Source organism: Taudactylus pleione, unplaced genomic scaffold (genome assembly GCF_031769625.1).
Source record: "Taudactylus pleione unplaced genomic scaffold, aTauple2 ptg000446l, whole genome shotgun sequence".
Taxonomy (NCBI): domain Eukaryota; kingdom Metazoa; phylum Chordata; class Amphibia; order Anura; family Myobatrachidae; genus Taudactylus; species Taudactylus pleione.
In genome coordinates, this window is record NW_028284848.1 from 1,010,519 (window position 1) to 1,037,621 (window position 27,103).

Below are 27,103 nucleotides of genomic sequence, written 5' to 3' on the forward strand. Positions count from 1 at the left end.
TATTTACAGTCTTTCTACACATGAATGACCTCTGACATCTGCGTGTGATCAATCTGATGTAACCGGCTATTTTTTTTGGAAAGCAATTGCTATTGGCTTAAGAGGTGACCTTGGCAAATACATGCAATAGATGTTAAAAAGAACTTGTTTCTTGATCGGTTTCCTGATCTGCTGCAAAGATTTTTAATTAGCAGGTCCAGCCAGATTAATAATCAGCTCGCACTAGAACTATTATGCTCTACGCTCAGTTTTGTACTGTACCTTGCTGCATTGATGCCAATATAGTTAGAAGGTGAAAACGTAATGACCCAAACTCAAATCATGTATTTACTATGCAAGAATCATGAGAACAAAAGACAGCGCTTGGTTTTATTCAAATGAAGGATTTAAATCCAATTTTTTACGGTGTAAAACATAGGAATTACACTTTAAATGACTAAATGATTAATTTACCTGGCTCTATTGGAGTAGGGAGAAGTGACATAATTAGCCTAGCATCCCTCTGGCGGTTCAGATGTCTTTATTCTTCCATTGGCACTATTATTTATTCAAAGCAGAAAAATATGTTTTGAATCTCTGAAATGTACAAATGACCTGTTTTGATCTATACACATTAAGAATCACATTACACTGTCAGTCTTCTCTAGCTTTCTGGAGACTGCCTCTTCACACTATCCATGGCCTCCATCCAGTGAGGCTCTTGCTTAGATGAACGTAAATGCGTAGATTTCTATTTTGCATGCCCACAAAAAATACCTGCTGTATTACAAAGGTGTTTCTTATTGAAATCAAACCTAGTGAATATGTTTTTCATTACATTAATGTTAAAATTCTTATGAAATGGTTTCTTCTCACATTGCTTCTGTTAATAAAGCGTTTGTTGGAAATGCTTTGTGCTGTACGTGTTCATTTTTTTCCAGATTTGCCCTTCAGCAGATATTTAAAGACATTTTTTAAATCTTATGTGCATCTAACATAAACCTGGCGTATATGCTAATGGTTCAGAGAAGTAGGAATGCTGACATATACCTGGCTAAGAATAAATAAGTTATTGTCACATGCGTTTGTTTTGATCAGTTTTTCTTTACGCACATACAGAAGTCAGACATTTCTTTGGCCTTAACCAAAGTTGATATAATTGCAAGCCCGGATTTACATGTTCTGTCGCCACCTCATACACCCACTCCTATCAGCTCCTCTGTGTTCCTAGTACCTACAGCATCTCATCTTTAAAAGTAAACTAAATATAACGATTTCCAAACTAATACTGCTTAAATGTGTAACTAAAATAATGACCAGCTTCAGTGAGCAGTGTGCTGCCACTGATCCTGTGTTGTCCTACATCCTTCTGCTGTCCTACATCCTTCTGCTGTCCTACATCCAGGCATATGTGGTGTTTGCATTCATTTGGGCCAGTTCTCTAGTATCTAACTAGTGACATGACTGGTGTCTTTTATTTTGTAGATTTATGGTGGTATTCAACGTGTGTGTACAGTATGTATACACATATATATATATATATATATATATATGGGTGAAGGTATGTGGGAGGAAAGCGCACAATCAAAGATGTTCTTATTACACACTATACCAAAATGATAAGTGTGTACATAAAGTGCAATAAAGTGGTCTGATAAATAATTTAAAAAGTCACTGATCCTTAAAATGAAAGGCGGCAGCAGTCTTCTTGAGGTCCCGTTTGGCAGACGGATAAGACAGTTCTGAAAAAAGGTTAAAAAGACATGTGCCTGATAGTGTAATAATATTAAACAAAGTGGCAACCGGTGCTCAAATCAAATGTCCGTACTAAAAGAAAAGACTTTAAAGCTTATCTAAATTCCAATTTCAAGGGTTCACACTGAACAGAATGGACTCAGGATATCATCAGCTGGATCACCTTAGAGGAGCTCATACAAGCCCATAAGGGAAAGAGATAGTATAGTGTAGTACTTCTTATACGTATATTGTGGCAATAGAATAAGGGCTGCGTACCAAATAGTGCTATATTTATAGCATGTAGTAGTATCTGTCCAAAAGGTTTCCTGGTATCCCTTTTAGTATTCCACAGGAATGTGCATGATGGATACACAACAAGCTTCAAATCAAATGCAAATGATCCCCCATCAGTACATTTAACACGGGTTTTATTTTGGATACAACAAAGGGAAACAGCTTAGGAAACATAAAAATAAGATAAAAGGTATGCTTATCTTTCATAATGGTAACCCAGTCGTCATAGGTAATAATGTCCACAAATAGGAGCCTGGGTCAGCTGGTCTCAACACATTACATGCTCTATCTTACTATTCCAAAATCTGAATCAGGCCCAGAGAGTGAGAGGCAGCCTCCAACAACTCAGGAAGATGCCCTGATGCAGTCACAGTAGCCAGGAAGGTGCCTGGCAAAGCATAGCTATCAGGAATTTAATAAATGCAAACAACCATTGGAACGCCATGCTGCTGATAATGCTTACAGTAGCCAGGAAGGTGCCTGGCAAAGCATAGCTATCAGGAATTTAATAAATGCAAACAACCATTGGAACGCCATGCTGCTGATAATGCTTACAGTAGCTGCAATACAAATATCCATAATCCTCCAGCCCTTCCCAGCACATCCCAGTGGCCGGACCCCAGCCAGCTGCAGTGGGGGTTGTGGTGACACTGGTAAGATCCAGGAGACAAGAGTGAGAAGCAGGGGGTTGTGGTCAGGTGCAGAGGGCTATGGTGTGATGCAAGGGGCTGTGGTAAGAACATACTTGCCTACCCTCCCGATTTTTTAGGTAACCCCCCGCACCCCCCAGAAGGGTAGGTTTTTCTCCCGCATTCTGCCCGCTTCCTAGTGAAGTGGGCAGAATAGAGAGAATATTACAATGGATCGGTGGGTCCATGCGTTAGGGATGGGGCCTAATGACACAATTTTATGTAGCCCCAACCCCTATTTTAAACAGTGTTGATGACACGACACAACCGGCTCCACACCCAACTCCGCCCGCCTGCTTCACCTCCCCAGGCTTCTCCCGGGGAGGAGAATTTATAAGTCTCCAAGCATGGTTAAGAAGCAGGGGCCTGTAGTGAGATGCATGGGGCTGTGGTGAAATATAGGATGCTGTGGTGAAATGCAGAGGGCAGTAGTGAGAAGCAGGAGGCTGCTGTGAGAAGAAGTGGGAAAGAGTAAGAAGCAGGAGACTCCTGTGAGATGCAGGGGACTGTGGTGACATGGCGTAGATTGTTATGAGATGCAGGGGGCTGTGGCGAGATGAAATTGCTCCTGTACATCAAATGTTATAAACACTACCATCGGAACAAAACAATCGATGGTTAGTAACCATCGGATTCCGATGTCCATCCCTACGCTGAACCTGCAGGCGGACTCTGACCTCCACTCCTTGACCATGAAGTGCTCCTCTCCAGCGTGACGTTTCCGCTCAGCCACGCGTCCTCTGTGAACAGGAGGCACCTCCCATTGAAGTCAGCGCTGTACTCGGACATGGGCACCATGGCGAGGAAGCTCAACAGGAAGCCCAGGAAATACAGGGAACATTGGGGTAGATGTATGATAGCGGCATTTAACGTGCTGCTATACCGCTTCCTGCTTCGCCGCTTTACTGAGGCGAAGCAGGAAGCACTACCAATGAGATGTAAGAACATCTCATCGGCCGGAGAGGGGGAGCGTTAACTCCCCCCTCCGGCGCTACCCTAATGCTGATGCGCTGTGTCTCTGTCCCGGCCGGCTCCACGGAGCATGCGCGAGATCTCGCAAGTATCGCGAGATCCCGGTGTGGAGCCGGCAGCAGCCCCAGCAGGGTCAGCGCTGTCCCTGCTGTGGGGATAGGCTAGCGCCAGGCTGTAGCTGTCTATAACGGCCGAACGGTCAGACGATTTGACCATTCGTACATAGCCCAGGCTATCGGCGCTGCTATCTTGTAGATAGCAGCGCCGATAATGACAGGGGCGCTATATGTCATTTACCGCCCAGACCCCCGATCATACATCGGGGAGAAGCGGTATCAGCGCATATAACGTGCTGATACCGTTTCTGGGCTCATACATCTTCCGCATTGTGCAAACAGGACATTGCTCATCACCATGTGTGACAGCTGGGGAGGAGTGCGCATGGAGGCTGCAGAAATATGCACAGGTGTCCCAGCCCCGGGAACATGTTGCTGATAATGCTTACCGTGGCTGCAATACAAATCTCTCATCCATGATCCTCCTTCCCTTCCCAGCACATCCAAGTGGCTAGGCCCCAGCCAGATGCATGGCAGCAGCAGTGGGGGTTGTGGTGATACTGGTGAAATGCAGGAGGCAGAAATGAGAAGCAGGGAGTTGAAGTAAGATGCAAAGGCGTGTGTTGTGATGCAGGGGGCTGTGGTGTGATGCAGAAGCCTGTGGTGTGATGCAGAGGCCTGTGGTGTGATGCAGAGTCAGGTGGTGTGATGCAGAGGCCTGTGGTGTGATGCAGAGTCAGGTGGTGTGATGCAGAGTCAGGTGGTGTGATGCAGGGGGTTGTGGTAAGAAGCAGGAGGGAGCAGGGGTCTGTGATGAGATGCATGGGGCTGTGGTGAGAAGCAGGTGGCTGTTGTGAGATGCAGGGGGCAGGAGTAAGAATCAGGACGCTGTGGTAAGAAGCAGGGGCCTGTGGTGAGATGCAAGGGGCTGTGGTGAGATGTCAGATGCTGTGGTGAAATGCAGGGGGCATTAGTGAGAACCAGGAAGCTGTTGTGAGATGCAGGGGGCTGTGGTGAGATGCTGGGGGCTGTGGTGAAAGTAGGTTGTTATGAGATGCAGGAGGCTGTGACAAGATGAAATTGCTCCCGCGCAAAGCTGGGGCGGGTCGCTAGTATATATATATGTGATCACTACCTACTATAATGTTACCAGTTCAGGAAAGTGTGTGTTTAACAAATTGTAATGTACCTGAGAAGAAATATGGTGTCTTCTTGCATTCAGATCTTTGCTGCTTCTTCTTCCAAAGCTGGTATATAATCTCTAAGCAGACCGGTTTCTTCTATTATGAACAAAGTGTGCATTCATCTGAGTCTGTAGGCTTGTTGGCACTGAATTAAATTAAAATACAATTTAAAATATAGACTTGTAGTGCCTTTCTGACAAATTAATCTTTATATTATATTTACTCCGGATTAAGTCATCTCATAGGCCTAGATTTACAAGAGATTACCCATTCAACTGTCATTTCACATGCTGCATTTCTGGGGCAATATACAATCTTGTTTAACCTGCAATCAAATTAACAGCATTTCCTGCACTAATGTACAAATCGAGTAGTGACTGAATTACAATAAGCACACTGATTCAGTCTGTGCGCTAATTATATTTTCCTGCTTATCTGAAGTTTGTACATCACAATATAAACTTGCACAAATCCCAGGATGGTACCTACATTTACACTGCTGCCACATAGCTTTCTGAGATCCGATATTTTTAAGAGGGATTAGTCGGTTTCTTGGCATTTTGCTATATCTAATCTGCTTCTCTATTCTGCATATGTTTGATCGGGTTGGGTACAGGATACCGGTGCTGAAATCCCAACAGGGTTCGGATACTGACACCTGTCGGTCGGTATCCTAACCCTCCTCCTACCCTTAACCCTAACCCTCCCTCCCCGGTACCTAAACCTGACCTCCCTCCCCCGGCGCCTAAACCTAACCGAATTCCTGCGGTCGATATTATGACCGCATCCCATTTGATCTAACCTGTTAAGGGACTCATTCAATACACTTTATGGGCCTGTTACACGTCGGCCCATTTCTTATTAGGGACCCGACAGGGCTGCCTAGTATTGAGCAATATTTGCTTGTGGGAACCAACGCCATCCCGACTGAATCCCTCTGCCACTACGACACTATGGGCCTCATTCAGAGGCGGTCGGAGGATGCAAGCGGTCGCTCAGAAACTGGGCGGCCACTTGCATCCTGACCGCCCGCCTCTGTTGTGGTCGTTAGGCTATGGGTTAACACCCACAGCTCTAACGACCGTTCGGGTGATGGTCGCGATGGTCAGAGACCATCGCGACCATCGGGGCTTACGACGAGACCCTAGGGTAGGGTCTCACTTGTCGTAAGCCCCGGAGAGCTTCTGGCTCTGCCAGAGCCGGAAGCTCTCCACTGACATCACTAGTGATGTCAGTGGGGCCTCCCCCAAACGGCAGGTGTTCCCATGGGAACGCCTCCGTTTGGGCTGCCACCCCCCCGGCCCGCCTTCCAAACGGGGGCGAGCTGTCAATCAACATCGACAGCTCGCCCCCTTTGGAAAGAGACCCGCTACGATCGGCGCTGTCGGTCGTAGCGGGTCTCACGCATGCGCACGAGGGAGCCGGCTCCCTCGTGCGCATGCGCACTGGCAAAACATCGAATTGTTTTGGTAGTTAATTATCCATCACAGCCCCGGGATGATGAATAGGCCCCTTAATATTTTAAAGATCATAAATAGAGTAGAAGGTTACCATTACCATTAACATAGAGGATCAAATACAGGGTGATATTAAACTGCAGCTGTCAATTCACTAATACTAACAGCAACAATGGATTACCACGCCTGTCAATGTTTCATTGACCAAAGGGACATTTGAGAGTTCTGTACGTCGATGTACTTAAAAACTGGAGGCCCAGCGTACAGCTTACCACTAGAAATTACTCTATTTATGACATACACATATGAATTCCACAACATGATAAAATTCACAAACCTATACCATGTGGATTTATTAGATCTAACTGAAGAGCTAACCAAACACAATGTGGAAACAGTTGATGATGGTGTTCTAGATATAACTATACCCAAAAGAGGAGCAGTGTGAATGGAAATATAGACAGGGGATTTGTGTATGGATGTTGGAAAGTTAAGACATACTGTATATGAACCGTGTATTGTAAGAGTATTTTATATGGTTTATGTGTACTAAATCTAATTAAACAGATTTCCTTTGTTGGTCTTTCTATTCTTCATTTCTTCCTTGGTGCATATGTGACTACACATATATTATATGCAAGAGTGTCGCCACAACCAAAGTTTAAATTTTTTTGTTCAAAATGGCTGCTCAATGATAATATTGCCTGTCTGCCTTCCCTTGTGCTTCGATTGCATCGTTATCACAACCCAGAGGCATGTAATTCTGCTTAATAGACATTTGCTTTGTAAACATTCATAAAATAGAACAAAAGAAAGGAAAGAATGAGAGGCAAAGTGATTTATTTTAGGTCAGTATACTATTGGGAACTACTGATGTTTTTGTATAGGCAGTTAGTTAATTAACTCCATCATTAGAGGCCTCAGTGAATCACGGTGGCAAAGTGATTAGCATTGCTGCCTCATAGGGTCATGAGTTTGAATCCAAACAGGGATCTATCTATGTGGAACTTGTATGTTCTCCCGATGTATGCATGGTTTTCTTCCCGTGCTCTGGTCTTTTCCACTGTTAGAAAACATTCTGTGGTTTATTGCCTGCTGACTAAAAGTAACCTTATGGTGCATACACATGGTCAGATTTGCTAGACCATCGATAATGATATTAACGATTTCATGAATGATGAACGATTTCTGACAGTATTTAAATGAATGATATCGTCAAAATCTGACTGCAAACACAGTCGATTTCAGATATCGTTTTCTGACATGCGGGCATGCGCATCATTCGTCGATGCATGGCAACGATATGAACGATGTAACGATTTTTTAAATCGTTATCGTTCATATCATCCAGAAAATCTGACCGTGTACCCTCCATTAGTGTGTTTGCATCATATCATAAAAGTCATCAATTTCACATTCCATTGATAACTTTTAATATTAAGTAATCTATTATTTATAAGTGTTGCAGCTCTTCTCACCACACATATCATGCTCAGGCTTGTCATGTTAGATTGTGATTATATAGATACTGGTGAAAGATGTGCATGGCCCAGACCTCTGATCTACAGAATTGTGGCTGTTTGTTTTTCTTTTGTGAACAAGAAACTGAAGAAGGACAAGACAAGAATTAAAATAATTGTTTTTGTTGGTGAGGGTATTTTTCAGCCAACAAATACACAAGCTAATATTGATGTAATTTTAAATGTTCTAAAGTGAGATTATTTTCATATAACAGTTTCTGTCACTCTAAACCAATGTGATATATGGCCTTTCCTTTTAATTGTACTTTTCTTTTAGATTTTTGCGAGTCACTGTTTAGTTGATATTTCTGGTTTAAAGATGAATTAATGGCCCCGTACATCTGCCTGCCAATTCCCCAATTCGACCTGAAACGCCAATCAGTGGCCATCGATGATCGCCGTTCCGACTGGGAATCTGTGAAATACCTCATGTTAAAAATCCCGATTTGCTGATCCCGACCAAATTATTATTGGATCAGTAAATCGGGGATTTTTAACCTGAAGAATTTCACTGGTTCCCCGACAGATCGGCGATAATCGATGGCTGGCAATTGGCGTTTCCGATCAGCAGTCAACATGTTGGATTTCATCAATTCCCCTGACCCTGGCGTTTGGGAATTGGTAAATTGCTTCAGGCCATCACAGATGTATGGGTCTATCGTTGACAAAATCACGACTTTTCTTCCAGATTTCATATATTGTATATGAAAAAGGCATTTCAGGTTTTTAATTCATGTTTTCCTACTTATAGGGGTATTCAATATGAAACGTTAACTTCACTGTCGAAGTTAACGTTTCAAATCGGAGTTTTTACCTGCGTTAAAGTATCGGGCGCGCTCCCGCTTATACCCATATTCAATATAAAATTAACGAAAACGGGAAACTCCGAAGTTGGATTTGCGTAAAGTTCCGAATTTTTCCTTAAAAAAATTGTAAGACCCCCCTAAAGTAGTAAAAACATGGGGGAACACTATGGGTACCCCCGTTTTAGCCTTTAATTGAAAGTCGGGGATTTAAATAGCCGCAGCAGGTGTTTTTTTCCGACATTGAAGAAGTGATGCAGAAGAGCACTTAGGTTATTTTTTTCGTTTTTTAAGTGGTCTCATCAAATTTGGGGTACAAGAAAATGGGTACTAGCATATTTTGTTGTCCCTAAAGTAAGTTTTTTAAAATTCTGCATTTGTGCACCTGCCGCTATAATTCTATTCTAGAAAACATCTGCCGCATACTTGCAGAATAGCCCTGAACCTATTTCCCTATTGTTAAACAATTTTTTCCCATTTTTAAACTTTTTTTGACACAGTTCATTTTTAAATGTCATTCCCAGGGGTGCAGGCTATTTTTTTTAAGCCTGCACCCCTAAACCCGAGTTCTGCACTTTTTTTCGACACATATTCAATGGTGAAAAGTTTTCCCCGTTTTTTATCAAAGACTTTTCAAAACTGCGATAAGTCTTTGAAATTGAATACGGTGTAAAAGTCAAACCTGCGATAATGACGTCAAAAGTGCGATATTAACGCAAATACGATGTTATCGCTCCCATATTGAATACCCCTGATAATCTTATCTCCATACAATGCTTTTTTTTCCAAAGCTGGAACTGAGTGGGAAAAGATAACATTTCACTTTCACTTACTATTTCTTTGTAGTAAGAATGTAAATGTATGTGATGTGGAATAGTGGGTAATAGTTTTGCTGATAGTAAATTAGTATGTGTTGGCCAATTACAGTTTGTTGTTTATATGTAATACTAATTAGGAGTGTAATATTCCCAGCGTGGTCGCAGGAGAATTGTTCATTGTTGCCACTCATTAATTTGCCACATGATCTCGTTAGAAATGCTGGCTGTTGTAATGATATGTTCGCTATAAAGAGTTCCTTTCTCTTTTTTTCCCAACACAGTTACCAATTACAACAGTGTGTTAGACGCAAATTCTGATTCAGATGATGAAGACAAATTGCACATAGTGGAAGAGGAAAGTGTTACAGATGCGGCAGATGGTGAAGGCAGTGTGCCAGAAGACGACTTGCCAAGCGACCAAACAGTATTAGCAGAAAGCAGTGAAAGTGTGAAACAAAGTTGCTGGGATGATGAAGGTAAATGGGAAAATCCATATTATGCGTAGTTGGCTTGTTATTGAATATTTTTCTAGAAATGTGAATTCAAATATTTGGGCAGGTGTTTATTCCCTTGAGAGGCCTTATTTACCTTCATTCTTGGATTGTTTAGTCTCAAGGGTGCTTTTATACTAATTGCTTGGGTGAGATATATAGAGTTATCGTTCATTGTTTCAATAAGACTGTGCCACCTGTTATTAAAAATAGCATAAAGGCATTACAATTTATATCTCATGACAAAACATCATCGTATTGCCTTGGGTTATCGATCTCTCTCGGGGCAAAGACTAATCTACACGCACACAATCAATAGAAGGAATATTATACGGCCTGATGCTGGCCACATTCTCGACAACCTCCATATATGTAAGTTACAGTATGACTTTTGGAATAGTATTCGCCCTGCAAGCACATGGCTAAAATCATACTTGTCTACGCTCACGGAATGTCACCTTAATCAGAAATCTTTTGGGTCATATTGCATAATCTTCAAACATTTGTGAGCCTTATGGAGTAATAATTGTATGATGATGTCCCGATTTTCTATTGGGCTTCTCTGAACCAGAAGAATGGCCTCTTTTGTTCAGATCCTCCATCAAGAATATTGGTAGGTACTGGTATATGTTTGTCTTAACTTAAAATGGATTCATTAAACATGAATATCAAACATCAGACGAATTAATCATGACCGCAGTGGCACATTAGCCACTGTCAGAATTTCAAACCCAAATGCATAATTTCGAAAATAATTATATATATATATATATATATATATATATATATATTCAGGTAATAATATATAAGAAAAATATATGTATAAATAAGCACTGATCACTCGAAAACCAATAAACATGTCTCATTGGAAAGGAAATACAATTAGTAAAAGAAAGGATTGCTGTTGCATGTGATTGGTCTCTGAATATTACATAAATCACAAATAACTGTATATGAATTGCTCTTTAATAAATGTCACAATTAATTATACAATATAGTAAAGTTACAAGAATCTGTTTTACATTATGACAAAGCAGCTGAGAATGACAAATGAATAGTAATTGTTTTACACAATCCTGCAAAAATTGATAAATATAATTTACCAAGTGAATAAAAGTTCATGCTGATTAGTAGTAAAATGTCACTTAGAAATGAGGATCAATAATGTGGAAGTTGAAAAAATAGACCCAGCTGTCTTCTGATATAGTCCAAATTCTTCACCATTATTGGCATTACAGTGCAACAAAGATTTGCTGCTCTTGTTATATGGAAAGCCTGTATAAATACAAGTCAGTGCTACCCTATGTGTACACCTGCTCATTAATGTACTTATCTAATCAGCCAAGCGTCTGCAGCAACTCGATGCATAAAAACATGCAGACATTGGGTCTGATTCAGAGATGGACGCTATGCCGACGTTGAGCGATTATCGGTGGTCTGCGTATGAGTTGCACTGTGCATGCTTCAAATTTCATTACCGATGTCGCTCGCAGTGAGGATTTGTTAACTAAAGTGGTTGACAGTCAGGAACCGTCTGTGCGTGGCAACTGGGGGGGAAGGGAGTGCCAACAAAATCACAGACATGTCACAACCATTTTTGGGGCATGTCTCAGCCTCCGACTGCAATCCCATATGCAGTAAAAATGGCTCCTGCCTGTCCATTCCCTCGGCCATTTTGCGCAACCGTAGGGTTACCGAGATGTCCGATAATCGACTAATCTCTGTGCACTTTGCATATGTGAAGCTGCCCGTGGGCGTCTCCATACAAATTCAGACTGCTGCGACAATTGCCTAGTTTTGCTGCAGTGTACAAATTCGCCGATGCGGTGGCATTAGTGTACATGCCTGAATCAAGCCCATTGTCAGGAGATTCATTGTTATTCAGACCAAACACCAGAATGTAAAAGAAATGCGATCTAAGTGACTTTGGGCCTGATTCAGAGGTGTGACGATGCGGTAGTGGTGACGATGCTGCGTCTTTGGTAGCAGCGGATCTGAGAAGGTATACAAATGCTGGATGTTCCGTCTTTATTATTGAGATGCCCACCTCCGGCTTCTTAGATGCGCTGCATGCGTCAGAAGATGTAGCATCTGATTACCATCGGCAACATTGCATGGACCATCAAACATCTGAGTGAACCTAAAGTTACTCAGAATGTCCACCGCTAATAAGCTGCCAAGGCCAGTGAATCTGCGTGGGAAGACACAGTTGCTGGTTTCACCACACCTAAAAAATGTAGCCGAAACGCCCCCCCTTTTCTGAAACTCATCTTCCCCCAACCGCTGCAGACTGTCATCAACTGACATCTATAGCCGCACTGCGTCCGATAACGCAGGACCAGATCTGCACATGTGCACTGCGGCTCCTGTGCATGCGCATAACTAAAACCATCAGTCAATTGCGACAGAATCCAGTTAGTGTCCACTCTGAATCTGCCCCTTTGACCACGGAATTATTGGGGCCAGACAAGGTCTTTTGAGTATCTCAGAAACTGCTGATCTCCTGGCATTTACACACACAGCAGTGTCTACAGTATACAGAGAATGGTGTGCAAAACAGAAAACATCAAGTGACTGACTGTTTTGTGAAAGGAAACACCTTGTTAGTGACAGAGGGCAGAGGAGAATGGACAGGCTGGTAATTCAGCTGCATTAATAGTAGTATGCAGAAAAGCATCTCTGAAAACCACAACAGGTCTCATTCCTGTCAGCTGTGAAGAGGAAACTGAGGCTACAGTGGGTACAGACTCTGTAAACTGGACAACTGAAGACTGTAAAAACATTGCATGGTCTGCCGAATTACGATTTCTGCTGTGACTTACAGTTGGTAGGGTGATAATTTGGCAGAAACATGAACCCATGGATCCACCCTGCATGTGTCAATCGTTCAGGTTGTTTGTGGTTTATTACTATTATAATTATCATCTTTATTTACTACTGTACAAAAAGATAAAACTGACAACAGAATACAGACAATATATAATACCAATTAATACAGACAGTGGGCCTGATTCAGAGATTCCGCACAGAACGAAGCTGCAAAAATATGCTAAGGCATACAAAGCTCAACCCAGCATAGGGACGCCCACTGCTGCTTTCTCATCTGCGTCCAATGTCGTACTTCTGTGTAAACATCGCTACCATCGATGCACATAAAGCAGCCACACAGCATGTACGGCAAGTCTGACCAGCTGCAACCACTGCAGCTCTCCTAGCATACAGAGAGCTCTCATGCTGCAAAGGCGTCCTCAATGGCTAATATTATGCACGTCCATGAGCGGTCAGTCACACCTGCAAATACAGTAAGCTGGCTGCCAGATCATCTCTATTCCAAAATATGATCTCTTCCACTCCTATACATTATTGCTAAAGGAAATCTATCTACATCTCCATTCCTGCACAGTACTTGGGTTATTACAATGAAAAAAACTAAAATAAATAAATAAATATATATATATATATATATATATATATATATCATTGCCATATATAGGGTCTGATTCAGAGTTGTACTCTATTTGCATCACTACTGCATCTTTGAATACAAAAAATGCTAATGCTGCAGGCTAAAGATGCCCATTTCCAACTTTGCAGATCCGAATGCTGCGACCGGAGATGCAGCATCAGCTCACCATCGGGCAGTCATCATCCAGCCTAAGCTTACTTAGAATGGACGCTTGAACTCCTCTATTGCGACATAACAGTTTTTCATCTCTATATCAATCTATATCAATCCTGAATTTCTTTATTACAGCTCTGCATATTTGTGTCACTGTTCTGCAGCTCTTTATCACAGCTCTGTTCTTTATATCAACTCTGCATCTCTTTATCACTGCTCTGCATCTCCTCATTCATCACTGCTCTGCATCTCTTTATTATCACTGCTCTGCATCTCTTTATTCATCACTGCTCTGCATCTCTTTATTCATCACCTGCTCTGCATCTCTTTATTCATCACTACTCTGCATCTCTTTATTCATCACCTGCTCTGCATCTCTTTATTCATCACTGCTCTGCATCTCTTTACTCTGCATCTCTTTATTCATCACCTGCTCTGCATCTCTTTATTCATCACTACTCTGCATCTCTTTATTCATCACCTGCTCTGCATCTCTTTACTCTGCATCTCTTTATTCATCACCTGCTCTGCATCTCTTTATTCAACACTGCTCTGCATCTCTTTATTATCACTGCTCTGCATCTCTTTATTATCACTGCTCTGCATCTCTTTATTCATCACCTGCTCTGCATCTCTTTATTCATCACCTGCTCTGCATCTCTTTATTCAACACTGCTTGTCATCTCTTTATTCATCACCTGCTCTGCATCTCTTTACTCATCACCTGCTCTGTATCTCTATACTCTGCATCTCTTTATTCATCACCTGCTCTGCATCTCTTTATTCATCACTGCTCTGCATCTCTATACTCTGCATCTCTTTATTCATCACTGCTCTGCATCTCTATACTCTGCATCTCTTTATTCATCACTGCTCTGCATCTCTATACTCTGGATCTCTTTATTCATAACCTGCTCTGCATCTCTATACTCTGCATCTCTTTATTCATCACTGCTCTGCATCTCTATACTCTGCATCTCTTTATTCATCACTGCTCTGCATCTCTATACTCTGGATCTCTTTATTCATCACTGCTCTGCATCTCTATACTCTGCATCTCTTTATTCATCACCTGCTCTGCATCTCTATACTCTGCATCTCTTTATTCATCACTGCTCTGCATCTCTTTATTCATCACCTGCTCTGCATCTCTTTACTCTGCATCTCTTTATTCATCACTGCTCTGCGTCTCTTTATTCATCACAGCTCTGCATCTCTTTGGGCCTGATTCATCGATGGACAACTGTGCAAAAAATGTGCCTTTATTACAGTTCTTCTTTATATATCACAGCTCTGCATCTCTTTATTCATCACTGCTCTGCATCTCTATACTCTGCATCTCTTTATTCATCACCTGCTCTGCATCTCTATACTCTGCATCTCTTTATTCATCACTGCTCTGCATCTCTTTATTCATCACTGCTCTGCATCTCTTTATTCATCACTGCTCTGCATCTCTTTATCATCACCTGCTCTGCATCTCTTTACTCTGCATCTCTTTATTCATCACCTGCTCTGCATCTCTTTATTCATCACTGCTCTGCATCTCTTTATTCATCACAGCTCTGCATCTCTTTGGGCCTGATTCATCGATGGACAACTGTGCAAAAAATGTCCCTTTATTACAGTTCTTCTTTATATATCACAGCTCTGCATCTCTTTATTCATCACTGCTCTGCATCTCTATACTCTGCATCTCTTTATTCATCACCTGCTCTGCATCTCTATACTCTGCATCTCTTTATTCATCACTGCTCTGCATCTCTTTATTCATCACTGCTCTGCATCTCTTTATTCATCACTGCTCTGCATCTCTTTATTCATCACCTGCTCTGCATCTCTTTACTCTGCATCTCTTTATTCATCACCTGCTCTGCATCTCTTTATTCATCACTGCTCTGCCACTCTTTATTCATCACAGCTCTGCATCTCTTTGGGCCTGATTCATCGATGGACAACTGTGCAAAAAATGTCCCTTTATTACAGTTCTTCTTTATTTATCACAGCTCTGCATCTCTTTATACCAACTCTACATATCTTTATTGCAGCTCTGTATCTCTTTATTTATCACTGCTCTGCATTTCTTTATCACTGCTCTACTCACACCTCTGCAGATTTTGGGGCTCTTCTGCTGCCTCAGCCCTCACTCACTTAGAGCTTCACACCCTTTTCTCCTCTATTTGGGGACTTCAACTTCCTATTTAGTTTATCTACACTGACTCTCCAGTGACCCCTCCCATCACTGGCTAATGGGGTCTTTTGTAGTTGGGGACTCTCCCCCTCTTAATAATAATGTGGGGCTCTTACTCCTTCTCTCCATAACTGGGCTCATACCTCCTTCTCATGGGCGATTCTGCCCACTTCATATGGTTTCTTTGCCCCTGCTTTGTGTGGAATTCCCCCTTCTCAGCGTAATTAGGGGTGGCTTAGGGATGAGCACCATAAGCCAATGGTTAGCAACCATCGATGTTCCATATCTGATGGAAGTACTTTTTCCATAGAATAGCGGGTTTTTCGATGGTCGCCAGCATTGGATGCTACTTTCCGATGCCCATCCGATGGCTGGCTTTTTTTTCCTAGCTGCAGACACCCCGAAACTTCCGCATTTGTCCACACCCACGACTTAGGACCTGATTCAGACCCGGTCGCTAAGTTGCGCTCGCTCACTCTGTGCGATTTTCGCCCATCTGCGCATGCGTATAATTTGCAGTGCGCGTGCGCAAGCCTGTCTTTGTGATCTGATTTTGGTTGCTCGTAAGCCATTATCAGCTCGCTACTTTGAGTGCCGTTTGTGGGTGGTAACTGGGGAAGGTGCTTGTAAACGGGGGAGTGGTGTTGCGGACACAGGCGTGTCAGGCCGACAAAACGCTGTTTAATGGGCGTGCATAATTAGCTAAGTAGCGTCATTGTACACATCACCTGCATGTATTTCAGCCAGCACTTATCGCAGTGTTTGCAGCGGGGTAAGGCTACCTCAAGGGCTGCGAGTAGCTCCGATGACTCTCGATGTTACCAATTAAACCTACAATTCCCAGAGATGACGTGTGTTACAAGTGGAAAGGATGTGTCTTTATACACTAGCGAGCGCTCAGTGCCATAGCTCGCTATGACATAGAGGGTGTCCTTTCGCCACGCAGTGCGAGCGCTTAATTTAAGTATTCGGACCCTTTTTGCCAGCGAGTGGCCGCATCTTGCGATCAGGTCTGAATGAGCTCCTTAATCTTTAGCATGGAGTGTGCAGTGGAAAAAGGAGAGACATAGGCTGTGCGTTTCCCACCATTGGTATAAAAACAATGAAGGAAGATGTATGCTTGGTTGTTATGGTTACAGCACCTTTTATCCTGTTAACTGTAAAAGAGTTCTTAATAAACATCCTCCCAATGTAATCAATAAACAGTATATGCCAGGGGTTCCCAAATGCGGTCCTCAAGGCACCCAACAGTCCAGGTTTTGGAGATATCCATGGTTGAGCATAGGTGACTTAATTAGTACCTCAGTCAATTTGATTTAACCACCTGTGCTCATCCATGGATATCTCTAAAAATTGAACTGTTGGGGAGCCTTGGGGACCGCGTTTGGGAACCTCTGGTATATACAAATTATTATTAACAACTCTTCCTTGAAGAGCTGTGGAATCCGCGATGTAGTTATGAGACCGGCGGCCGCGATTCTACCAGTTTCAATACCAACAGTGGAATCAAAACAAGGGAGTTAAGATAGGCGTTGAAATACCGACGCCTATCTTAATCCCGACGCCTGAACGTCGAAGGACACCAGCCTGAACGAAGTAAGTCCGGGTGCTCTCAGCGTTAGCTGCGCGGGCGGGGGGGGTTAGGTTTAGGGAGTGTAGCGGGGTTAGGTTTTGGGGGAGAGGTTAGGATTAGGCACCCATGGGGTGGAGGGTAGCGGTTAGGCACCTCTGGAGGGGGGGTGTTAGGGTTAGGCACCCAGGGGAGACTTAGGTTCAGGCACTAACGGGGAGGGTTAGGGTGCGGGGTGGGGATGGTTAGGCTACAAAAAGGGAGGGTTAGGGGGAGAAGGATGGAGGGTAAGTATACTTACCCAACCCCTGTAGGGATACCAACCATTGGAATGTCGCTGTCGGTATTCTGACAGGAGGCATCCCGACGGCCGGCAGTACATACCCATTCCGTGGAATCCATCATTAAATCCACCCTAAATCTTCATCTCCATCCTTAATGATACCATGAACTGTGTTAAAATGTTGTGTTTTGGTAGGACGGATATCTTTTCATGTGATAAAACTGCTTATTCTGCTTATGTTTTTAATGCTGTAAAGTGAAAACAAATTACCAGTGTTTGTCCGTATACAAAACTGAATTGCTGTTCACATGTATAATATGTTTGTTATATGTATTATTTGTATTTGTTTTAAAATGCAATGTATAAAGTATAACTATATGCAAAATGTTGTTTTATTGCTTTTAAAATAAAGGCCTTTTCCCACAAGTGTTGAAGAAAGATACATGCACTTAGAAATGTTTAGTCTATGTGAAAATCATACCCTGGCATTTTTTTAAATGAAATAAATAATAACATATTATAATGTGTCCACCTGTTGGAGAGAGAGTTTTGCAGGAACTGTACAGCATTGGGCTGTCAGATAATCTTGCTCGGCTCCCACGCTTTGCTGGGGGAGACAGGTGTGAGAGGCGTCAGTTAGCCCATTTGACATACGCAGATGAGACCACAAGAATTCCTCACAAAACTGTTCTCATGAAAATATTCAGCATTTTGCAAATGAGGTAATGACTGGTCCTGATGCCTTATGTTTGCTTAACATTTATAGCCCTCTATCATCAGCATTTATATCATGGATTATTGGCATTGCTAGGCTCTCATAGGTGATTGGCCCTAAATCACCCCATTTGTAGTTGCTCCAAACTTACTCATGATAGTGACACCAATGATTGATAAAGTCACGCTAGTTATAAATGTGGAAATTTCAATTTCTTAATTTTATGTTGGTGTTGAAGTCACATTATAGTATATAAAAATGTGTTGCTGATATAAATAACACTAATATTAATAATAAAAATCTATTTACAAATGACATGTTTAAGACTCAGGACCTTGGTTGCAACTTTTGAAACACGTTCATTTCATCCAATAGTACATTGTAAACTAAATATATGTAACGATCTTGTTCCCTCCTCTAAGTTGTGGAATTTTGAGGTCACCAGCACTATCATTGTTCCCAACTGCCAACCATCAGAGGGGGACTGGACAAGCCATGCTGTGTTTGCAGTACTAGCAACATTAATTTCCGAACTTTGGGGGTTCCTGACACAGGTTTAGTTAGTTCAGAAGAAGTTTTTAAGGCCGTGCTCTCAAGTTTACATTTTTGCCTTTTTCCTAATGTGTAGTTTTTTTCCTTTTCACCATTTACTCTGCTATTAAATAGCAAAATAATTGCATTAAGGCAACTGGACACTTTATCTGAAGCCAGACTATATTATTAGATTGGCAGTTGTCAGAGCCATCAGTTTTGTTCCATTACTACTAATGGGCCAGAAAAATGAACATACAGGGGAATATACAATATCCTGTGACATTTGAAGATGTGCATGTAAAAGTTCCCATAAATGGAAATAATATTCTTGAGGGGTTATTTAAAGAGAGTGTTACACATGCATTACTGTGCACAAGACGTGGGTGGCCGAATGTCCTCGCTGCACGTGCATAAATGGACACTCAACTGGTAAAATAATTGATCTACAGGGCAAAGATGGCAGCATTTACAACCGGACACTTATGCAAACACACATGTATGCATACATTCATATATGTAAATACACCACACATACCGTATGTAGTAGCACACATAGTAGTCATGTAGAATAGGTCATTTGTTCTGCGATTGGCACTGCATAGAATAAGTAAAGAAAACTGGGTTATGTTTCCTGCTAATGCTGTAAAGTGAGATGCACTGGATAAACGTGGACACATTCCTTTTCCATGCAACGTTTCCCATGGACTGATTCATGGGCACATAGTACATGACCTCTATTATGTAACGTCCACTAACTCCTTTCTCTTTCCAGCCATGTTATCATACATTCCCATTTCCCTCTGGATATGTTCCTCTGCTTTTCCCACTTATTTCCCCCACAGAATAAACTGTTATTTATGAAATAGTTTTTGTTAAAGGACTTTTGTCATCAAGGTCAATATAGGTAAAGTCAATGCAATTAGGAAATAGACCCAAAGGTTATGTCATGGGTTAAATGCGTTGTAATAGAGCTGTATAGGGCTGCCTGCAATGCTAGGAATATAAAGATAACTACAGTGACTTAGCTAAATGTTACTGATCCTGGGTGCAAAATCTAAGCTTGTGCCCACTGCGCATTTGTCCCTGACATCCGAACAAATACACATAATTAGCATGCTGACTGGCGTTATGGGATCTTCAAAAACTACTACTCTCTTTCGTGTCTGCCCTTATTTCCCGATACTCTTGTCTGCCTCTCCTTGTCTTCTCTCTCACAAATAGTTTTTCCTCTTAATTTTACCCATTTGTCCATTTTTCTTTGTTCCTCTATCTTTCCCATCTTAAGGCCACCATACACGGGGCGATAAAGCAGGCGATCCGACTGGTGCGATTTGCCTGCTATATCGCACCGTGTATGGCCCTTATATCGGGCCGAGCGCGCTCCCGTGGGGTTGTACATCGCACCCCCTGATTGTTCTGCAGGACCAATCAATCGGGATGCAATGTGCAATCCCATGGATTGCTATGCAGGTGAGGGAGGGGGGAGCCGGCATGTCGGGCGGTCGGCCACCCGATTGCACCGTGTGTGCGGACCGCCCGATATGTAGGGCGACGGATCCCCTGTTGCCTCGCACGGTGCCACCGTGGCACCGTGTATGGGGGCCTTTAGACTTGGGCAATCTTTGGCTATGCATTAGTAATGGAACAACATGTAGCAGCATTTTCTGTCAGCTATAGACTGGCAAAGCAGGCTGGGATTTGTATCTCTGCAAAGACCAGGCTTCCTCTCCTTGTACCTTCAAAAGAAGCAACCATTTGGTACTCTGGCTTCCTCTGGTACAAATTTAACATTGATTTAAAAATCCTGGGTCAATGCAGATGAACGCGCATCAACCCAGGAATTTTGTTAGTGTAAACAGATCAACCCGGGTCTAGTGACCCGGGGATCCAACCAGGCTAGCTTGCAGGGTTGAGCACAGTTCGTTCCCGTGTCACCCTGCAGTGTAAACGGCAAGACCCGGGTCATGATGATTGGCTGGCTTCAGCGGTGCTCAAAGATGACATCATCTCCAAGAGTCCATTGCAATCAGCACCGAACCGACCAGAAAGGAGCAGCACACCCCGCTCGCCCTCCCTGCCCCCGCACTGCTGCGGAATAAGGTAAGAGGGTCACGGAGGGGGAGGAAGAGAAGAAGTGCTGCTCACCTGTGCCGGAGAGCCGGGTCAGTTCTGACCCGGCTCCGGTGTGAACGGGCGCCACTGTGTAAAAGGGGGTCTGTCCCAGGTCTGAGCCGGTTTGGAAATGTGTTCCAAATCCTGGGTCAGACGCTGGACTTTAGTGTAAAAGTGGTATGTTCTCAAACTCTGTCCTCAAGACACACTAACACTCCAGGTTTTAAATGTATCTATGCTTGAGCACAGATGGTTAAATCAAAATTACTGAGGTACTAATTAAGTCACCTGTGCTCAAGTATGTTAGTGGAGATGACAAGAATTGTGTCTCCAGACACATGAGAGCCAAGTGCAATTATGGTCACAGCCTGGCTCCTCAGGAGTGTACACAGCACTGCTATAACCATAGTTTGTATACAGCTGGAAAAATACCTACATTTGTAACTTGGTCTCTCATATCTGAAGTCCGGACCTGTGGAGAAGAACCACAGAGGTAGTGCTTGGGAAAGGAGCTGAGAGAAATCAGCTGACCTTTTTTGCTGTGCTTCTTGCACCAGTGTTGTTCTGGACTGTGACGGGGGACTACAGGTGTCCGTAGCAGGGAACAGTTCTACCACGGATGCCTTATTCACACAAGTGAGAATGCCAAATAAAGGAGAGAGTGCCCTAACTGACAGAAGTGACTTATCTTGAAACAAATAGAAGCAATATCTTGTAAAACAGGTGCAATGAGAATAAAAGTAAATATATATAATGTACAATGTAAATTGGTGAATAACCTGTTTGTGATTCAAGTGACACCTCTTCTGGTGAGATCAGAATTTGGTTTAAGGAATGTTGGGATTAATCCAGTAATTGAGAGTTCTTCTTGGCAGACTATGTCTACCTAAGAAAACTGATTCCTTCAGCAGCAATAGAACAACAAACACTTATATCGTAATCAAAGTCAGCAAAGACAACTTTGCACAAATTGGCAAAACAGCAGCAACTCTAACGAAACACTTTGACGCGCAATTCATGGATTTGTGTGACGGAACCAATTGTGTGTGCTGTAGAAAACACATTGCTCCTCTAGTCAAGCCTTCACACCTGATCAAACAATTGTCTCTGAAAGGTTTGAATACTCATAAGCTCATTGAAAATACACATTACAATTGTCTGTATATTTCTATACATATATAATTTAACAAAATCTTGAACAAGATTTTATAAAGAAAAGTAACTTGGAATTATGCATATAGAAAACAATGGCCCATGGAGAAGCTGATCTGTAAAGGCAGCTAATCTTATGGTGCATACACACGGTCAGATTTTTCCTTCAGATCTGAACGATAACGATTTAAAAATCGTTCAGTCGTTCATATCTGAAGGAAAATCGTTCATATCTGACATGCCTGAACGATGGACAATCAACGATGCGCGTTCCCGATGGTCAGATAACGATTTCTGACATCTGATGTGTTTGCAGTCAGACTTGGACGATTCCATTCATTTTAATGCAGTCAAAAATCGTTCAATCGTTCAAATCGTTTAATCGTTCAATCGTTCATCTGACAAATCTGACAAGTCTGACAAATCTGACCGTGTGTATGCTCCACAAGATTGGGTAATTCCCCCTTACATGTTAGAAAAACAGGATGCCTGGTAGTAACTGATCTGGGTATAGAGCACGAGAACGCTGTTATAAGCTAACATTGCGTGGCGCTACAGAGAATTTTCCCATGGTAGATGCTTGATACTAGACATGTAATTCAAAGGTCACTTGAAAAATTTAATTGCATTTAAATGATTTTAACAAATGTGTAAATACTTTATTTTTAGCTACTTCTAAATGCATTTTTTATTTAAAGGAGCAAGGTTTGTAAGCATGGGGGCATATCTATGAAAAGAAGAAGTATGACAATCTATCCTCAGAAATTACTCTCATGACCTCAGCAAAGTTTATCTGAGATGGGAAATTTCCTTTTGGAATAAAGCTGACCAAATGTTGTGTTTTGCCAGGCAATTTGGTTGCCTCAAATTATAGTTTTAAATAATGATTACCATGCCCGCTCAGCAGGTTGGATCATATGTGATTCCGTTCAGGGCAAAGAGACTGTTATCCAGTATTCGGATCGACGGGTGTCGATGTATGCAGAGTGCTGTTAATTCAACCTACTTGTTGATCAATCAGACCTGGGACAGTTTGTTTTTTACTCTATGTGGTCAGATTGGCAAAGATTCAGTAGTGCCACACAACCGCAATCACATAATATCCCAAACTTCTCCTCTTTACTTTAATTGAAATTCTGTTGCTCTTAGCATCATGGAGGCAGACATAGGTGGATTCATCCAAATGGACACCTCCACTCTGCATTTGATTATTTCACCTTAATCATTACCATTAATCTGCACAGCATTGACAAATCATTGAGATGTTTTCAAGAACATTTATTAGTTATGCTGCGTACACATGGGACGAAATGTTCAGCAAACGATATCGCTGAACGTTCTCCCTTGAAATTCCCGGTGTGCTGGATGAATGATATCGTTCATCCACACACCAAAGATATCATGAACGACCAACGATCTTTCTCCCATATGGAAAATTAACGATATTGTCCAGGTTGGCCTGCATGCATGGACAATGGACGATATCGTTATCGTCCATGTGGGAATGTGCATCGTTGCTCGCTGAAAGGTCGTTGGCTGCATAAAAATGAACGATATATCGTTGAACGTTATCGTTCATGAAAATCGTACCGTGTGTATGCACCACTAGAATCCAGAAACATACCAATAATATAATGTCTGAGCAACCTGCTCCTTGAAATATTTTATTACAGGAACTTCTTTTTAAAGATATTCTTACTTACTTGGACACTCCTAATTTAAAAGTGATGTAATGACATTTCCATGTTTTTGTTTTACAGATGGGACAGATGGAAATGAAATCCTGGGGCCTGAAGCTGAACTGGACGATATTGCATGTACAGGTGCTTGTTTTTTTTATTTCTGATGACAACATATTAGCATGGGCTATGTTCTGTTTTTAGGATCTGAATATTGTTGCTTTATTTAAAAGAACAAAATTGGAAAAAATAAAAAACAGATGTTGAGAGAATACTCATAAACTATGAGCATGAAGTTGTGTATAGGTTATGATTTACAGAACATGTTCAAAGGAAAACATTTCATTTTTGCTGGAATCCCACTTACCCTCACTCCCCAATCATCCAGTCTGGCTGGTCTCGCTATGCCTTTAATGGGCCCAAGATTATCTCTCCCGTTCAGGCAGGCGTTATTACATCTGTCAACATTAAACTCATGTCCATTTGGTTTGCTGATCATTATAGAGGAATAAAATTAATCTAATAATGTATATGTTGAGACGGGAAACAGTCGGGAAGCCGATGGATGGAATGCCGACCGCCGGCTTCCCGACTACAATTCCGGCAAGGTTAAATGACAGGCGTCGCAGTCCCGACGCCTGTAATTTTCCTACGCCGGGAGCCAGACACCCGGCTTACCGATTGAAGGTTAGCCGAGCGACGGGCGCGGACAGCCGCGGGAGGGGAGGGTTAGGTTTAGGGTTCCCGGGGGGGACTTAGGGTTAGGCACCCCCCCTCGGGAGATTAGGTTTAGGCTAGGGGAAGGGGGGTTAGGGTTAGGCCCCCCCTGGGGGGAGGTAAGGGTTAGGCACCCCCCCGTGGGACTTAGGTTTAGGCGGCGGGGAAGGGGGGGTTAGGTTTAGGCACTTAGAGGGGGGTTAGGGTTAGGCACTTGGGGGGGGGAGGTTAGGGTTAGGCACCCCTAAGGGAGGGTTAGGGGGGGAATTAGGTTAGTGAATACTTACCTTGGGATGATTTGGATTTTCATCCTTGTTGGGCCGCCGCTGTCGGGATTTGAACCGCCGGCCATGCCATGTAAATCACACTGAATCCATTGAGACGAGTTGCCACCATCCATCTGGTAAAGTATTGCTGGTGTCACCTTTTTTCAAATGACAAATGTACTATGTGCATTTTGATGCACTGTTGTTTTTGTGAATTCTTGTATAGATTCCTTTTTACCTACCCTTGATGAGCATTTTCTGTAATATCTCATAATATCAGGCACACCTTCCAATGCATAGATGTTTTCTGTCCTATGAATTTATTCACATATATTGTTCTAAAAAAGGAAATATCTTTTTGAAGGAACTCCTTCATCGTATGGCATATCTAGCATTTAGCCCATGGTAGTAATAAAGGCCGATCCCCGTTATAGCCCTCAGTGCTATAATGTTTCCATTTTGTACACAGTCTCCTGTATGTATGCACAGAAGCATTTCTGAGCTCACAATGTTAGCTAAGGGGAGGCTATGTTGCTCCTGTGTATACATGACCCCTGTACAGTATGGTCATGTTACTGGTTATGGACCTGGTTCTGACTCAGACACTAAGGGATCTATTTACTAAGCAGGGTTAGTAGACAGAGTGAAAAGTGATAAGGTACCAGCCAATCAGCTCCCAACTGTCATTTTTCAAGCACAGCCTGTAGATGGCAGTTAGGAGCTGATTGGCTGGCACCTTATCACTTTTCACTCTGTCTACTAACACTGCTTAGTAAATAGACCTCTAATTCTGAGATTTACGCTCATGCAATCGCAACTGCTCTCTCTCACAGATCGCAGTTGCTAAAATTTGCTAATGCCTTTCAAAGCATAGCTGAGCATAGGGACGTCCACTGCTGCCTTCTCATATCTGTCTGAGGACATGCAAATCATGCTCATCGGGCAGTCACGCAGCATGTAAGTCATGTCTGACCAGCTGCAAACACCGCAGCGCTCCTGACAGGCAGAGAGCTCTCATACTGTGAAGGAGAATACAATGGCTAATTTATGCACGCCCATGAAACAGTGTTTAGACAGTCTGACGTATATCCAACCCTCTCCCGTTACCACCCCCAAACGCTGACTATCTGTCACTCAATTTGCGAGTGATTACTCTGTATGAGCATATTTGCAATGAATTGCGCGCGTGCAATGTGGCTTTCACACATGCGCAGTTACAATCGCTTGATCTGCATAAATATCGGCTCTGTGAATTTCTCAGAATCAGGCTCTAAGTTCTGCCAGATTTACTGCCTTATGCTAATGCAGGCATTAGCTCGTCTATACCAGCATGCGTTATCACAGCCATAACTGTCATTATTAGTGCTGGCACTTGCACCCACCCCTTGCTGGGTGCAAGGCATCCATCTGAAAAAGGCATCCCTTCTTTATACGCACACCTCAAAAGAGCCTGGTAGTCTAGCTACTGTACATGCCCATGACAAAAATGAATCTTTGCCACACATCTACACAGTATGTAAATGATGTGGGACAGGTATGTGGAGCAGTGACTTGCGGTGAGGTCAATGGCTGGGAAGGCACACATAGAGATGGGTCTGAGTGCTGGAAGCCTGTCTCACCCCCTACTCACTGTAACTCTACTCTCAGTACACTAAGCTTCAGTGTCCATTGATTCTCCTACTGTGTCTTCTCTTGCTGCTGCTGACTGAGCAGCATCCGATCTCTAAACACTGCAGTGCACTTCCTGGTCACATGACACATCCAAGGTGTCCACCAGTGCTCAAGGCATACCCCGCATACTCAGAGGCATGCCTATATTAGCTATCTTTCTGTACAGCTTGCTACTAGTGGTGTGGCCACGCCCCCAGATCTGCAAGCAGTGTCTGACTATGCAGTCCCAGGGAGCGCCACAAAGCTGGTTAGTGTTAACTATAAAAATGATTAAAATAAACAAAGAAGATGTTAATAATTTTTATATCAAATCTCAGGAGTATAACAGGGGAGGCTCTGCCTACCATTACTGCACGACCCTGATGTGGAGACAGGTATTTGGGACAGGTATTGGGAGGTGTAAATGACGTGGGACAGGTATGTGGAGGTGTAAATGATGTGGGACAGGTATGTGGGGTTGTAAATGATGTGGGACAGGTATGTGGGGGTGTAAATGATGTGGGACAGGTATGTAGGGGTGTAAATGATGTGGGACAGGTATGTGGGGGAGTAAATGATGTGGGACAGGTATGTGGGGTGTAAATGATGTGGGAC

General features: G+C 42.7%; 1 protein-coding gene across 3 annotated transcripts in view; it reads left to right on the top strand.

The window, feature by feature from the left end:
* Positions 1-27,103, top strand: part of ZEB1 (zinc finger E-box binding homeobox 1) — a 227,195-nt gene that overhangs the window by 122,476 nt on the left and 77,616 nt on the right. For all 3 annotated transcript variants that reach the window (XM_088447958.1, XM_088447956.1, XM_088447957.1), the window contains exons 2-3: positions 9,791-9,985; positions 23,937-23,999. Coding sequence is in view for 2 of the 3 variants with exons in the window: in XM_088447956.1 (XP_088304082.1) it covers positions 9,791-9,985; positions 23,937-23,999 (258 nt within the window). In the remaining variant the exon portion in view is untranslated. The remainder of the gene's footprint in view (positions 1-9,790; positions 9,986-23,936; positions 24,000-27,103) is intronic.